The sequence below is a fragment of the Tachypleus tridentatus genome, chromosome 1, assembly GCF_004210375.1.
Source record: "Tachypleus tridentatus isolate NWPU-2018 chromosome 1, ASM421037v1, whole genome shotgun sequence".
Lineage (NCBI taxonomy): Eukaryota > Metazoa > Arthropoda > Merostomata > Xiphosura > Limulidae > Tachypleus > Tachypleus tridentatus.
The window spans coordinates 73,903,374-73,919,727 of record NC_134825.1 but is presented as its reverse complement, the minus strand read 5'-3'; the positions used below and the strand labels follow the sequence as shown (position 1 = coordinate 73,919,727).

Genomic DNA, 16,354 nt, shown 5'->3' with positions numbered 1-16,354 from the left:
TTGACCGTAACATTATAACTCCTCCACGGCTGAAAGGGCGAGCATGTTTGATGTGACGAGGACTCGAACCCGCGATCCTCGGATTACGAGTCAAGTGTCTTTACCACCTGGCCATGCCGTGCCTACTGTTGAGTAAGAGATATTTGGAAAACAAAGAAAAACTTTTTTTTCAAATTTTATTAGCAGTATATATATATATATATATATAGTATACATAGGCGTTGAAGGTTTTGGTTCGTATCCACAGCGACAAGCCACTGTAATATCTAATGCATATCGTTCTATAAAGCGAGATTAATCTTGTATGGAAACGTATTTGTCACTTTAGAATTTGCTGGACGTACCGCTATGAACGTTAAAAATATGGGTGGTACTAATCATATAACATATTATTTGTATTCATTTTAAGAATGGTACTGTGTATCATTGTGTTTCAAAATAATTTAACATTAATATTATATTGAAGTTTAGACAGTTTGAAAATTCAAGGTATAGTGCACTTGACTGTTTAGAAAATATACTGAACAAATGTTCCATTTTTTAGTTCAATAGCCAACATAAGAGGGCGCTATTCTGGAGACCAATTCTGAGCACATTGCAAGGAAAGCGGTACAACCTTGTCTCTCAAAAATAACTCTGAAAGTTGAGAAGTGAATCAAGCGAAGACCAATCAGCGAACTGTCTGTGTTTTCTTCTTTTGTCCTAGTAAAGTTAGAATATCGTCAGATGGCGTAATGAAGAGTGCTCTAGTTAAGAATATCCACTCGAGTCTTGTCTTTCTGTAGGGAGTGTGTGCTCAAAGTGGGAAATTCTTCATATTGGAGTGAAACAAAATCTAACAAGAGTGAAGTAGGACTGTTTACATATCTCTTAAATAGCTGAAAAGTACATATATATTTATATTATATATTCGCAGTAAAAATTACCATAATCATGGTAAGCAAACTTTTTTCTTTCATTTTTGTTTACTTTTTAGTGTGTGATTGTTAACATGCATACTTGTTTGGAGCATCACATTCGATATGATACTGATGTTTATAAATAAACTTATTATTTTTTTATCTAAACGTTTAGTTCTAGAGTTTATTAGTTTGAAAAATGTTAAAACATTTTTTCTTTCTCAGTGCTTATAAATCTACACAATACCATGTAAAGATGAAAATACACGTAATACAAATTCCTATGACAAAAAGATTGTGCATTATTTGAATAGTGCTAAATTCATTTTGAAAATTACTTAATTATTACAATAACTAAGCAAATCTGGAAGCCATAATAAATACGCTTGAAGAATGTGGTTAAGACATCTTAATATTGTCGTAAGAGTGAACCGATGTGTTCTTGCTTGTATATTTTAATACATAAGAAAAGTCATTCATATGAAATAAAAGAGTAAACCACACAAATCTTAAACTATGTTAATATGCTTTCTCAAGTTTTTTACACTAGATAATTTATTACGGGTGAAAAAAAGGATTTTAACTTCGTTATAAGGAAAAGTTCAGATCCATTGAGGGCCAAATGTGTTCTTGCGATTGGTATACTAATCTTTGAATCTACAGGTGCATGTTTTGCATCCAATTGATGCAAGAAACGCGCTATAAGAGTGTTGATAAAATCTCACAATTCGATAAGAGCAGTGGTGGGTGTTGCTCATTAGCTGCCTTTAGGCTGTCACTTCAAAACTTTGAGCTGAGACAAACCTTTGTGTAAATTTGCGCAAAATTTTAAAACAAACCAGCATACAAGCCTTGAAATAAACTCATGTGTTATTGTACGTCGATTGATGTGTATAAATAAGTGCAATACAACCAGTTATTGTGTCTCGCTTTATCCAACAATAACGCTGGTTATGTTGATCTGTAGACAATAGTTGTTTTTTTAGTTTTTGTCACTGCACGTGAATGTGAGCAATACGTTCTTATTTTACTTATTTCTAATTTATTAAATATAAACTATCATTGTTTTCAGCGACACTTAGTTCTGTGTTGTTTCTGTAATCACTTTACACGTGTATTGGCTAAGAAGTAGAAATGTATTCTGAACACGCTCACTGGAATATGTGCAGATTCAAAACACTTAAATAAGATAAAAAAGTGCAAAACTGTAGTTGAAAATACGTTGAATCGTCACGAAATACGTGATAAAAGGTAAATTAGATTGCTTATTGAAAGCTCCAAGGTAAAATATTCACAAATTAATTATTTCGCTTATTTATCGATTACTCTGAAAAAACAACTTGTATTTTATTCATGTAAAACTTAATTGAAGCATATCTTGTTACATAAAGCTTCCATATTAAAATATTTCACTCATTAACTTGTTATTAAGCTTAATACATTTAGAAAAAGGAACCTTTGGAATTAGAGCTTATAAGCTAAATAAATGCATATGTGAAAATTACACATATTCTAATGTACAATTTAACTAACATCATCTAATTTTGAAACCAAGCATTTAAGTGTTTCTTCACGAACAGAAATTCCTGTTTCCCCTCGGTGGACTTAGCACATAGCCCAATGTGGCTTTGCTATAAGAAACACACACACACACCAGAAATTCCTATAATTATGGACTTTGTCAGTGCTTGTGTTACAACTACATTTCTTACGTAGTTCAAAAGTTCGCTACCAGGGGACTATATACTAACAATACTTTTATCAATTAAGATACTATTACTTAGACTAATTAAACTTCATAAGAAATATATATATTTCAAGTACAGGGATGACTTTGAAACCCTTTCTTTCATTATCTCAGTTTCAATGATAATATGTTTCTGTGACAGACTTCGAGGTCAATTTTGACTATACATCTTGACAAGTATTCCACACTCAACTGGCCTGGTATGGCCATGTGGTTAGAACACTTTACTCGTACTCTCAAAGTCGAGGGTTCGAATCCCCGTCACACCAAATGTGCTCGCCCTTTCAGCCGTGAAGACGCTACAATGTGACGATCAATCCCGTTATTCGTTGGTAAAATAGTAGCCCCAGAGTTAGCGGTGGGTCGTGATGACTAGCTTACCCTGTAGATTAGGCAAGGGTAGCTTAGATAGCACTCGTGTACCTTTGCGCGAAATTTTAAAACAAACAAAAAATTCACATTCACTCAACTTCCAAAAACGTTAGCTTCAACATTCACGTTTAAGCCTTAGGTATAAAACGCAAACGTGTATTGAAGATGTGTAGGAGTAGGTTTTGGTCGATTTCAGGTTTTGCTGTGATTCCAGTTTCTTCCGAAATATTTCTCGTGAAAACAACATTTGCTTCAGAGGTGCGCATGGAAGATCGTAAACTTTTACCTTTACATTCTGGTTAGTTATCTTGTTGGGTATCTTATAACAGATTATTTTGTTAGTTATCTTCTAACAGGCTATTTTGCTGGTTATCATGTAACAAATTTTCTTGTTACTTATCTTCTAACAGGTTATCTTGTTGGTTATCTTCTAACAGATTATCTTGTTGGTTATCTTCTAACAGATTATCTTGTTAGTTATCTTCTAACAGGTTATCTTGTTGGTTATCTTGTTAGTTATCTTCTAACAGGTTATCTTGTTGGTTATCTTCTAACAGATTATCTTGTTAGTTATCTTCTAACAGGTTATCTTGTTAGTTAACTTGTAACAGGTTATCTTGTTAGCTATCTTCTAACAGGATATCTTGTTGGTTATCTTCTAACAGGTTATTGTGTTAGTTATCTTGTTACAGGTTATCTTTTAACAGGAGACAAAGACAATTAGTTGCAGCAGCTAAAACCTTTTGTATTAGAGATTTCTTTTTTGAAACAATAACTTCCACTGGTAAAGTTGCTGCTCCAAAATGGCTTTATGTGTAATTTCAAAACGTTTTTTTGTTCTAAGCCTTCCAATGTGGGCGTTCAGAACTCTTACTGTTCCATCCTCCTAACATGAGAGTTCAGGGCTCTTGTTGTTCTAAACTATCTACTGTGGCAGTCCAGAGTTTTTGCTGTTTTAAACACTTGACTGTAAGAGTTCAGAATTTTTTGCTGTTATAACTTTTTGCTGTTGGGGCTTATAACTGTTGCTGTCCTAACCCCTCTACTGTGGCAGTCCAGAGCTTTTACTGTTCTAAACCCTCTACTGTAGCAGTCTAGAGCTTTTATTTTTCTAAACCTTTAACTGAGAGAGTTCATAATTTTTTGCTGTTGTAAACTCTTTACTGTGGGGCTTATAACTGTTGCTGTCCTAAATCTTCTACTGTAGCAGTTTAGAGCTCTTTCTATCCTAAACTCTCTACCCTGGGAGTTCAGAGCTATTGGTGCCATAAACATTCTACTGTGAAAGTTCAGAGTTTTCGCTGATTTAAACACTTTATTGCGAGAATTTAGAGCTTTTGTTGTCTTAAACCCTTCACTGTGGAGAACACCACAGGCTTTTTTTTTGTGTTATAAATATTGTATTTATTTGGTCTATACCGTGTAAACTTCGGTGTAAACATATTTTTAATTTGAAATTATTTTCGTATTCCTCCAGTCTTGATCTGTTCGTGGGGACATCACATTGCCAAATGGCCTGGAATTCGCCATAAGTTCAAAATGTAAATGTTAAACATCTGGTCTGCAGATGATAAAGAAAGGCTTGTATCTGATGATTAAGAGAAGGCTGGGTTATTAAATTCTGCTTGTTATTCAGTTTTTACTAATAAAGACTTAAGCAGTATTTCTCATCTTGACCAATTAATAGATGAAAACAAAGTTGAAGAAGACAACTGCATAAATTCTCAGCTTGTTCTGAAGTTTAAAGAATAATAAGGTTCCGATTGCCAAATGTTATATTCTTCGAGAATTTTAAAAGAAATCAACGATTGGATATGTGAACCACTTGCCACAATCTTTTGTAAGTCCTTGAGGAGTGAACAAGTGCTAAGAGACTGGAAATTAGCTAGTGTCACCTTTATCTTCAAGCAAGGTAACAGAAGTTGTCCAAGTAATAAGTGGCCTATTAATCTTTCATAAGTTATGGGAAAAGTTTTGGAAAGCTCTAATAAAAGATGCTTTGAAAAGTTGTTCAACAAAGTTTAAAATTTTATCGGATAGTAAATATGGCTTCACTAAGGGAAAATCTTGCCTTATAGATCTTTTTACATGTTTTGAAAATGTTACTGCATATGCGGACGAGAATAAATATATGGATTTGGTGTATCTGGATTTTCAGAAAGCACTTGACCAAGTGCCACATAAAAACTTGAAAACAAACTTACTGTATCTCTATAGGTATGGAGGATAAGTTAACTAGCTGTATAGAAGAGTGGCTTGATGGAAGAAAGCAGAGAGTTGTTATAAATGGAGTTTAGTCAACCCAGATTAATGTTTTAAGTCCTATACCTGAAGCTCAGTCTTAGGACCTTTGCTTTTTTGATTTATATCAATGACATTGATAAAGAAATATCGATAAATTACTTAAATTTGCATGGTAAATAGATTTCAGATGAGTTTTAACTGTAATAAGTGTAAGATAATGCATGCGTGTTATCATAATTTGAATTATAAGTATAACTCGAGTGGGGATAACTATAAACGTGTTATGAAAGAAAAGGATTTTGGTGTAATGTTTGATCAGTCTCTTAAGCCATCCAAGCATGTGTCGTTGCTAATGATAGGGCCAACAAAATTTAGGTTGTATCCACAGAAATATTGAATACATATCTAAAGAGGTTATAATTTCATTATATAGGTCACCGGTTAGACCGCATTTGGAGTATTATGTTCAGTCTTGGGCTCCTTACCTTAGGAAAGACATTGGACTGTTGGAAAAATTTCAGAGGAGGGTTACTAAAATGGTGACTAGGATTGATAGGCTGTCATATGAGGAGAGATTAAAATTCTTAAAATTGTTTTCTCTCAAAGAAATATACGTTTGTAGGGATCTGAGTGGAGTGTTTAAGATTGTAAAAGGAATTCACAATGTTGATGCATCAACATATTTCATAAATAACAACAAGAATTATAGAAATAGGGGACACAAATACAGATTTAGGCAAGGGAGACTCCGTCTTGAGCTAAGACAATTTTATTTTTTAAACAGAATGGTTGATTTGCCTTCGGAACGGGCTGCCTTTGGACGTTGTGGAGGCAGTAAATGTGAGTCCGTTTAGAAGAAAGATTGATAGATATATGAATGATAAGACTGGCTTTAATTCTTTTAATTTAATTATTTAATAGTTTTAGTCTGGTTTAGAAGATGAGACAGCCGAGATGGAGCAAAATTTCCGTTGTTGTCCCTAAACATCATGTTTTGTTAGAAGCCTGCAAAACTCAGAGCAGCAGGGTTAGAACATGCAACCAGACGTTTTGGAAGAATGTTTAAAAATTTGAGACTTTTACGAACAAAGGAATAGACTTTTAGACAGTCTGTAGTTCATTATTTTTTATTTTTTTATGAAACGTTTTTTCCAATGATGTTTAGAAAGTTGAGGCTTTGCGAGAACGAAGGAGCACACACATTTGAAGAAGATTCAAAGAAACATTTACTCGGAAGGATCTTTAGAATGTTGAAATCTGTCGCAGCAAACTACGGACATGTATGTTCTATTTCTGGACTTGCTTCACTGCACCTTTAAATACATGTCGTCGACATCGTGACGAATTCGTGCTTGTATCGTCGTGAAAGTATAAGTTATATCTGTACAGGATCCCTCAATTGCCAAGCATACCGTGATGAATTCGAACGTAAAGCTTAGAGCAAACTAGTTTTCTGTAAATAAATGTGTTTGTGTAGGTTGTAAAACAAGCCAAACATACGTTTCTCTAACCTTAAACTTCAACCATTAGTTTAGATAATATTATCAGATTATTAAACATCTGTTATACCCTGGATATCAGTTTTCAGGTATTAAAATTATAAATTTATAATTTTGTTTCTAAACGAACTTCCTGTATAATTTCTTGAATTTTGTTTATTTATATCTGACACAATACTGAGCCGCAGACACAAATCCTTCGAGATATTTGCTATACACGTGCTCAGGTAATGATTTTTACACATTAAAACTCTAAACAGCAACTTAGATAATCTACAATATTTATCTTATTTAGAGGAAGTTGGTTTAGAAGACGAGTGGAGAAATGTTTTATTGAAATGTAGCAAGAGAGTTTTTTGATCGAATATACAATTTTAATGCACGGATAAAATATTTTGCAGGAATCGTTTTTTTTTTTATCAATGAGCCTTAGAGACACTTTCATTTTTATATTACAGCAGTTCCTTTCGTCGAAATGTTTCAAAGTATCCTCCTTATTTACAAGTTTCTTAGTGTATAAGATAAAAATGATATAAAGTTCTGATTATTTTTAATCATGCTCGTATATGAATAAAGAACTTAATCGAATTGATGTTGTTAACATTATTTAGTGTATTTCTCACTGGAAGGATTGTATTATCATAGAGTCGTTAGACTATATGTAGGGAAGGCCTAGGTACTCAATACACATAATGCAAATATGTACATTAAGAAGTCAACAGTCACAAAGAGTTTCACATTAAGATAAACCAGAAAGTGATCAGCACCATATTGCTTATGTTTCTTCTTGTCTTAGTCGTAGTAACTCTATAACTACTGTATAACTAACGTCAGTTTAAACCTAAAACCACTTTGGGTAATATGCTACGTCAACGTTTAGTCGTAATAACTAGTAGCAATAAAACAGAATCACGATTTTAGTGTGAACAATGTTATCATTACCGTTTGAAGTAATTTTTTATAGAAATATGGTGTTCTTTAAAAAGCTCAATTGCAGGGTGAAACAAGAAATACCAGTCAGTAATAGATGAACATTAGATGATTGTAATATGTAGAATGCTCAATGGTGTCTTTAGTGAAGGAGTAAAATAAAATCAGTACACATAACATTAGATTTTATTGCACACATTCATAAAATACACTAACTTTAAGTCAGGGATAAGATTCCACTCCACAAGTAATAAAAACATTTTGAAAATGTAAAATGATGTAGATGTGGCAGTGCTAAAAAGAAAGCAATCAAGAACATAGGATTGATATAGTTATACGTAAGTCATCTCTACATTACTTTCAGTACTACACTATAAAATGCACACTTTTAACATTACTGCAGTAATGTCAAATTTGAACTAGTTGAGTTTCGCGTTACTTCCTTCATTTCTCTCAGCGACTATGTATCAAAGATCTACACAAATTATAGTTAGTTTCCCAAAAGTATTACAGTGACGTTTCAGAATATTTATGAGTTGATTTTTCATTTTTACCACGTTATGTATACAGTAGAATATAATGTATTCCAGTTCTTAAGAGTTCGCCTGTGTCATCCGTTTAGTCTGACCTTACTATACTATGCATATGTAATACACTCAGTATGCTGCTATTAACTCAAATGGCAAATAACAAGGCATTATCTTACGAATTTGTGAATGGAATGGGCCAGTAGAGTTTGTACAAAAGATATAATGATCAATTTCAATTATTTATGTAGTTCTTTTGTTGTATATTACCAATGTACAAAATAACAAATTTAACTATCAAAGCTGTTCTGATCTAGTTTTGGTTTTGATACCTATAGTGAGCAGAGAACAGATAGCCCATTGTGTAGCTGTGTGCTTAATTTCAAACAAATAGAACATATCTTGATTATTACAGACTATTATCGACTCGCTATAAGATTGGTCGAATTGACCGACCTCGTAACCATTTTGTACTCTTTCACTTTAAAGTACAATATTAAATTTTAATATTGAAAGTCATATAGGGGTGACAGATGTATAGCTGTGTATATTTTTATTTTTGTATTAGCGTCCTTACTTTATTTTACATTTACAAAATGCTTTTTTATTACTTGTATTGTGTGAATCTAAACGATAATCCTAATTTACCTTGGGACTCTTTTAAATCAGTCAGCTAATCGAGAGAAGCTGGATATGATAAAAATAAACCAAATCATTCAAACATAAAAGAAGAACCTTCTTTCTCCAGCAATTACATAAGAAAGTAAAAGTCAATAATTAGTATTTTTATGATAGTTTGTTCGTTCGTTTATTTGTTTTGAGCTTCACTCAAATTTAGTCGAGAGCTATCAGCGCAAGCCGTCCCAATTTTGAAATGATAGAATAGAGAGAAGACAACTAATCAACGCCATCCACTGCCTTCTCTTGGGTTGCTATAATTGAATGTGGGTTTTGACTGTTACTCTTATAAAGCACCCACGACCCCAAAGTGCGGATCGTAATAGTTTGTCAGTAATAGGGCATGAACTATGGATCAAAAATCCAGCACGCTAACCATTGAATCGTGCTTAGCTCTTTACGAATCGATCTACGTTATTTGTGATAGTGTTTTCTATGAACTAATTCCAAAATAATATGTTTTACACGTTAATTTTCTAACGAGAATCTTCAACATACAGTTAGAATTCTATCAAAGAAAGTAATGGTTTAGTTAAGTGATTCTGGTGAACAAAACATCTTTATTCTTGATGACGAAAAACCCAATTTAAATAAAAATGTATCTCGAAATGGCTACTAACTCTTTGTTTTCCCGAAGATAACCTAGGAAGATCGAAACGTTCTTCGCTTATTAGTAAAAGTGTTAATACACATACTAGTCATTCTGAGATGCAAAACATTTATGTAATTTATATGGCCTGGCATGGGCTAGCGCGTTAAGGCGTGCGCTTCGTACTGTGAGGGTAAAGCCCCCCGCTAGTACAGCGGTATGTCTCCGGATTTACAACGCTAAAATCAGCGGTTCGATTCCCCTCGGTGGGCTGAGCAGATAGCCCTTTGTAACTTTGCTATACGAAAAACACACACTGTAATTTATATTTCGAGATTCAAATTTAAAATGTAAGTTGTTTATTTAATCGCAAAGCTACACAGGAGAAAATTTTTTGTTGTGGTCAATGCAAGGATACTGACTCAAATATTAGCATTATAAGCTCTCAAGTTAATTGCAGAATCATCAGGGGAAGAGCTAAACGTGAGACTCGTGTGTTTATATGTTCTTAATTTAGCAATTCTTCTAAATCATGTAATTAAGAAAAACGTTCAATGTTAGATTGAATGTAGGTATTTAAATAGGACGTTTACAGGGTAGCACTGAAATTATTTGGAGATTAGAGACGGATGTTTCAGACTCTGTTCTGCAAAGTACAGCATAATCTGCTTAAATAACCCTTTAAAAGTTATAGATTGTTATATACAATAGAAGGCCAAGCTAAGAATTTTTATAAAATACCGAATGTTTATTGGTGATGCGTGCCTTTTGTCTGTACTTTCAAAAGACAGCTTGTTTGTTTTTTGTTTTGGAATTTTGCACAAAGCTACTCGAGGCCTATCTGTGCTAGCCGTTCCTAATTTAGCAGTGTAAGACTAGAGGGAAGCCAGCTAGTCATCACCACCCACCGCCAACTCTTGGGCTACTCTTTTACCAACGAATAGTGGGATTGACCGTAACATTATAACGCCCCAACGGCTGAAAGGACGAGCATGTTTTGCGACCGGGATGCGAACCCGCGACCCGCAGATTACGAGTCGCACGCCTTAACACGCTTGGCCATGCCGGGCCTCAAAAGACAGCTTTTCAAGTTTAATGTTTAAATCCAAACTAACAGAAGAACACCAAGAAACAAACGTTGGACTGAAAGGAAATGTAGCATGTTGGAATCAATTTCCATTTAAATTTGATATCGCTCCGCTAATGTGGATTTAAACTTTATTAAGCATTCAAACCATTGGTTAAAATTATATGTCGAGTCGCTATATGAAGTAACTTTCAGGTGATTTTTAGCATTTTTAAATAATCAGTTTATCTTTACAGATTTTAATTGATTGGGTCGTGTGTTCTATTTTTCTTTGAAACAGAAAAGTAACTCCAGGAATATTTCTTAAAAATTTGTAAGCAAAAGCGCGTATTTTAATACACAGTTCTCAAGTATTACTATTTCTGTTCCAATTTTTGTGTCCTCAAATAAGCTTTACCTGATAAATGAGGCTTTTGTAATTTTCTGTTTCCTTAAAAAGACGAAAAAGTCTGAGAAAACGTATTAGAAGTTAGGAATTTTATTTTCACTTCCAATATTATGCAGAACATAGCAACATTTGATTAATTCAGTACTTTCTTATTCATCATTTAGAAATGTGTAGAACTTATTTAAATTCGTTATTTATTACTTGATATTTTTCGTTTGACCCCAACATCATGTTATAAGATAGTAAATGTTTACAATAAGTTTGTAAGAGATACTTGACTAATGCTCGGAACTTTGACGTGCCATCCAATAAGGATTAAATATCATGATATAATGCTGTAATAGATGAATAACTTTACAAAAACTCAATTCACTTAGGTGATAGCACATTGTATATCGAACTGTACTTCCAAGTGTTCAACCTTCTTTTAATTATTTCTTTCTTGGAATAGGACTATGTCAACTATGATGTAGACTTTGATACTTCGTAGGAATTTAAAAACGAGATAGACCCTGCATGAGCTAACACTGCTTGAAGTTATTTTACCTGTTTTATTAAACCTAATGTTTGAGGGATGGAACGTGGTCTAGTGGTTAACATGCAGGGATTCTTACCTAGAAATCGAGACGTGGTGCCGTTTTCAGCTGTGGGCGTGTTATGAAAAGTCGCAGATAATTTGGCTTAGATAACTGAGCAACGTCCTTTTGGAGGTGGATTCTAACGGCTTGCTGCCTTTTCCGTCATTAAGGGCGGTTGTACCTGAATTCTCGTGATTTCTGTGTACTTTCTGGTAAGATGACGTTCAGGTTGAAAATTCCAGTTTTACTCCATAATTTTTGACATTTAAGCCAGTAAGTCTAAATAACAACAAACTTAGTTTTAAGCTCAATTAAACGTTGCCTCACAACTTCCTTATTCCACACTTACGTCTTTAACAGTGAATAATTTGGAACCTTATCTTATAATACTTTGTTGTTATAAGCCTTGTTTTACCTATGAGCCACTAGAGGGCAGTTTTATTGTTATAAGAGGTGTCTACTTATTGCGGTAGATTCCTGTCACAATATGAGTATTGAGATAAAACAGTTTTTATGTGTAAATATAGTACAAATCTAGACCCATTATCCATTATCAGATCTGAACTTAAGATGATAGTATTCTTAGGATCTAGATATAACTATCTCCTATAAAAACGAAACTAAGATTATAGTTCCTTACTAAAATGACTAGTTAAATCAATAGCTTTATATTTTGAAGCTCATTCCTAAATGCACATTCAACAACGTTAATCTTGGGCAGCTAAAGATAAAATATTTTTATTTACATAAAATAATTCAAGTAGTATGATTAATGTACTTAAATAACGCATCATCCTTCACTCGAATAGCAAAAAACAACAACAACAAAACAAAACAAACATGCTGTTGAAGCTCAGTGTAAGCGTCATTACATATAATATTTATGACGTCTTAATAATCTCTGTTGCAATCTATTGTAAAAGCAATGCAAAACTAAAACTGGAATAATATTTCGTATGTTCATGTTGTTCGGTTGCTGAGAGAGATTTTTTTTAAATGACAAAGTTTTTTTCTTTTATATTTTATCTTTCTTAAATAAGATTGAACCTTAAGGTTTTGATTTTGTTGTTGTCGAGCACAAAGTAGTCGATAGTGCCATCCTTGGACTGGGAATCAGAAGGTTCATGGTTTGTACCCTGTTATCGTAAAAACGAGCCCGGCACTTTTAGAATGTTGGAGCACTATAACAGTTGCAGTCAAATATCTATACTTTGTCAGACAAGAGCAGCTCAAGCGATCGCAGTCTGTGACTTAGAATAGCTACTTCTACCCTAGTATGTGATATAAAATAACTGCTTCTACTCTAGTCTGTGATCTAGAATAGCATCTTCTACCCTAGTCTGTGACTTAAATAATTGCCTCTACCTTAGTCTGTGATTTTGTTTCTATCCTAGTCAGTGATTTAGAATAGCTTTTTCTACATTACTCAGTGACTTAAAATAACTGCTTCTATCTTAGTCTGTGACTTAAAATAGCTGCTACTATCCTAGTCCGTGACTTAGAATAGCTGCTTCTACCCTAGTCTTTGACTCAGAATAGCTGCTTCTATCCTTGTCTATGTACTAGAATAGTTGCTTCTACCCTAGTATATGACTTAGAATAGTTGCTTCTACCCTAAGCTGCCAGTACAAAATTATGGATAGGTATATGTAGGTCCACCAATGACCCAACGGCAAGCTTGTACATTTACGACTCTAAACATCGATTTTCTATACCCGAAGTGGGCAGAACACACATAATCTATTGTGCGGCCAACTGCTTAACAAAAATTAAACGTCCAAATGTATCTGTAGATTGCTCCTTGTGCGGAATTTCTGAAGCAAAGAAACAAACTAATTTTGTCGAACAAAAGACTCGAAGCACAAAATTACAGTGAAAAGAAAGAAATGAAATATCATAAAGCAATGTTTCAGAAACTTCATAAGTTGTTTACTTTTTATCGGTCACTACATGCGTTGTGATGAATCATGGCGGTATAGTTGAAAAAAAATTGAACTTTTAATAGTAAATCTTATCAGAAGTTGACAAAATATAAAGATCAAAAGAACCTGGAACTTTAAGGTTATTATATTGCTAGAAGACAATTGTCATGTAATTCTTTCCCTCAGATCTAAACTCCATTCAAAAGACGATATTAAACGCAAAGATCTGTTCGACTTTCCTTATAAAGATTCACTGAAAAAAGAATTCGATATAATCTTGCGCAATCGAGATTTGAAGCCGGGCAAACCAATCAAAATGTTATTATTTATAATTACATGAAAATACACCTCCGATACAAAATTAATATTTCCGGTTTCATTTTTATAATAATTTGGCTCAAAAAATCAGTAAGCTATGAATGATTTCGAAGTTTATTTTATGATTATTATTGTAATTTTTTCCTATCTGTATTTTCTGTGCTGGCTTAGCTGTAAGCCTAAAAAGTCATAACGCTAAAAATCAGATTTGATGTTTTTTTTTTTAATTTCGCACAAAGCTACTCGAGGGCTATCTGTGCTAGCCGTCCCTAATTTAGTAGTGTAAGACTAGAGGGAAGACAGCTAGTCATCACCACCCACCGCCAACTCATGAGCTACTCTTTTACCAACGAATAATGGGATTGACCGTCACATTATAACGCCCCCACGGCTGAAAGGGCGAGCATGTTTGGCGCGACGGGATGCGAACCCGCGACTCTCAGATTGCGAGTCGCACGCCTGAACACGCTTGGCCATGCCGGGCCATCAGATTTGAATGCAAGAAATAAACAGAGTACACAGGACTCAGTAAGTAGCTTTGCGTTTAACAAGAACCAACTAATATTTACACATATGCATATATTTTTGCGCGCGTACACATACTCGCGTATCGAAACGCAACATGCGGCTCGGCATGGCCAGGTGATTAAGGCACTCGACTCGTAATCTCAGGGTCGCGGGTTCGCATCCCCGTCGCGCCAAACATGCTCGCCCTTTCAGCCATAGGGGAGTTATAATGTGCAGTCAATCCCACTATTCATTGGTAAAAGAGTAGTTCAAGAGTTGGCGGTTGTTGGGAATGACTAGCTTTCTTCCCTCTAGTCTTACATTGTTAAATTAGGAACGGCTAGCGCAGATAGCCCTCGAATAGCTTTGCGCGAAATTCAAAAACAAACAAGTATGGCTATTTTTTTTTTAGAAATATATTTTAAAAACAGAAAACCTAAAACTTTCTATTTGCTATTGTTTAAGCAGAGTGTAAACACGTGCCAAAATTCTTAAGATTTCAAATAAAGAGTATTAAAAGACTAAATGTCAAAATAAGAAGGCTTAACAGAACAGGTTTAAATCCCAACCATGTAAATACTTATGGAAACAAATCGATGTCGCCCCTTCTTCGCCCACTTTTGCGATACGTTTAAAGATTTATAAAGTTAAAATTTTTAATTTGATCCCTGCAGTAACTTCAGAAAAGAAAATCCAATGTAAAGCTTTACGGTTAACAACAAACAAAACTACACGCTCCCACCAGGATTGTTTATTGCATAACTAATATCTGGTAATGTCCTCCAATGGCACATCGGAATGTCTGCGGAGTTACAACGCTAGAAACCAAGTTTCGTTACTCGTGATAGGCAGATCACAGATAGCCTATTGTGTGACTTTGTGGTTAATTTCATACAAATAATCAACCAATATCTGGTAAAAAGGTATGAACATTTTAAACATGATTCGTTACTAAGTAATATGTATGATACTACATCACAGTAAGGGTGGTAGTAACCTGGTTCATGTTATTTTTAATGTCTAATACGGGACTATAAAAATGATTTGATTCCCGTTATTGCCAATCTCAGTTTTAAGTAATACATCACATTCTATTATCTCTTACAGTTTGAAAGTAAATATCAGTAACTTATCAGAGGTTTTCCTTTACAGATTTTGCTAAAGAAATTTTGAGTAACATTTCAATTTTAAATATTCATTCTTTGGAAGACATAGAGTCTTATAATTCACACACCATTTGTTTTGAGATTTCGTGGTTAACTAGAATTTTAGGATTTTAAGAAGTATGCTTGAATTATCAGTTTATTCTATAAAGAATATTTTGTACTTATGATTTCTAAAATAAGGCCTAAAAAACGAAAGCATGAAAAGCATGAGTTTTCCTTTACTTATTTCTAAATTAGGGCCAATAATTAACTGATCAAGCTATTACTTTAAAAACTAGTAATTGGATCACATTTGTAGTGAAATATTATTTGCTTTTGACAACTGAATGGATTAAGTACTTCAAATAATAAGCTGTCAATGAAACGCACGAATTCTACATTAGAAAAGTGACAGATGTATATTATTTGCCATGACGACACAGAAACATGAATTATTGATCCGTGCTAGGTAGGTTATAATGAAGCACTCCGTTGTTTCTAAATAAAATCAACTGGAATCCAGAAATGTTGTACGGTATGGTTGAAATATGTAACACTCGCTATAGTCACTGGTATTCTGACATTGAAGGATAAAGCAAAAGTTAGGCACACCATCATTCAGACACTTTACACTACTGTTATTAAAAACCGAAAACAAAGTAAAAAGAAAGTTTATAATCTGTCGTATCAGCCAACAAGAGTCACCATCCTCAAGCTCCGAGATTAGGCTAAAAATACATATGGTAACGCTCGTCTCATGATAACAAGAAGTAACAATCTTTCTATAGGAAATTACGTTACTCTGAGCAAGTATCTCGTCATTTACTTTTATGATACATGAGAGGTAATTAATTAAAGAAACTCTACATTTTTCTAACGTGTCTACGTGGATAGTTTCACCAGCCTTTTTCATATTTCGCATAA

General features: G+C 33.9%; 1 protein-coding gene across 3 annotated transcripts in view; it reads left to right on the top strand.

The window, feature by feature from the left end:
• The first annotated feature begins 652 nt into the window (after nt 1-652).
• The window catches only part of LOC143252450 (calmodulin-alpha-like), a 37,166-nt gene continuing 21,464 nt past the window's right edge, over nt 653-16,354 (top strand). Inside the window, exon 1 of one of the 3 annotated variants that reach the window (XM_076504589.1) lies at nt 653-936. In XM_076504589.1, the coding sequence (XP_076360704.1) occupies nt 934-936 (3 nt within the window). In that variant the 5' untranslated portion in view covers nt 653-933. Of the gene's footprint in view, nt 937-11,640; nt 11,751-16,354 lie in introns of those variants that run through there. The other 2 variants (XM_076504579.1, XM_076504600.1) reach the window with 2 other exon arrangements.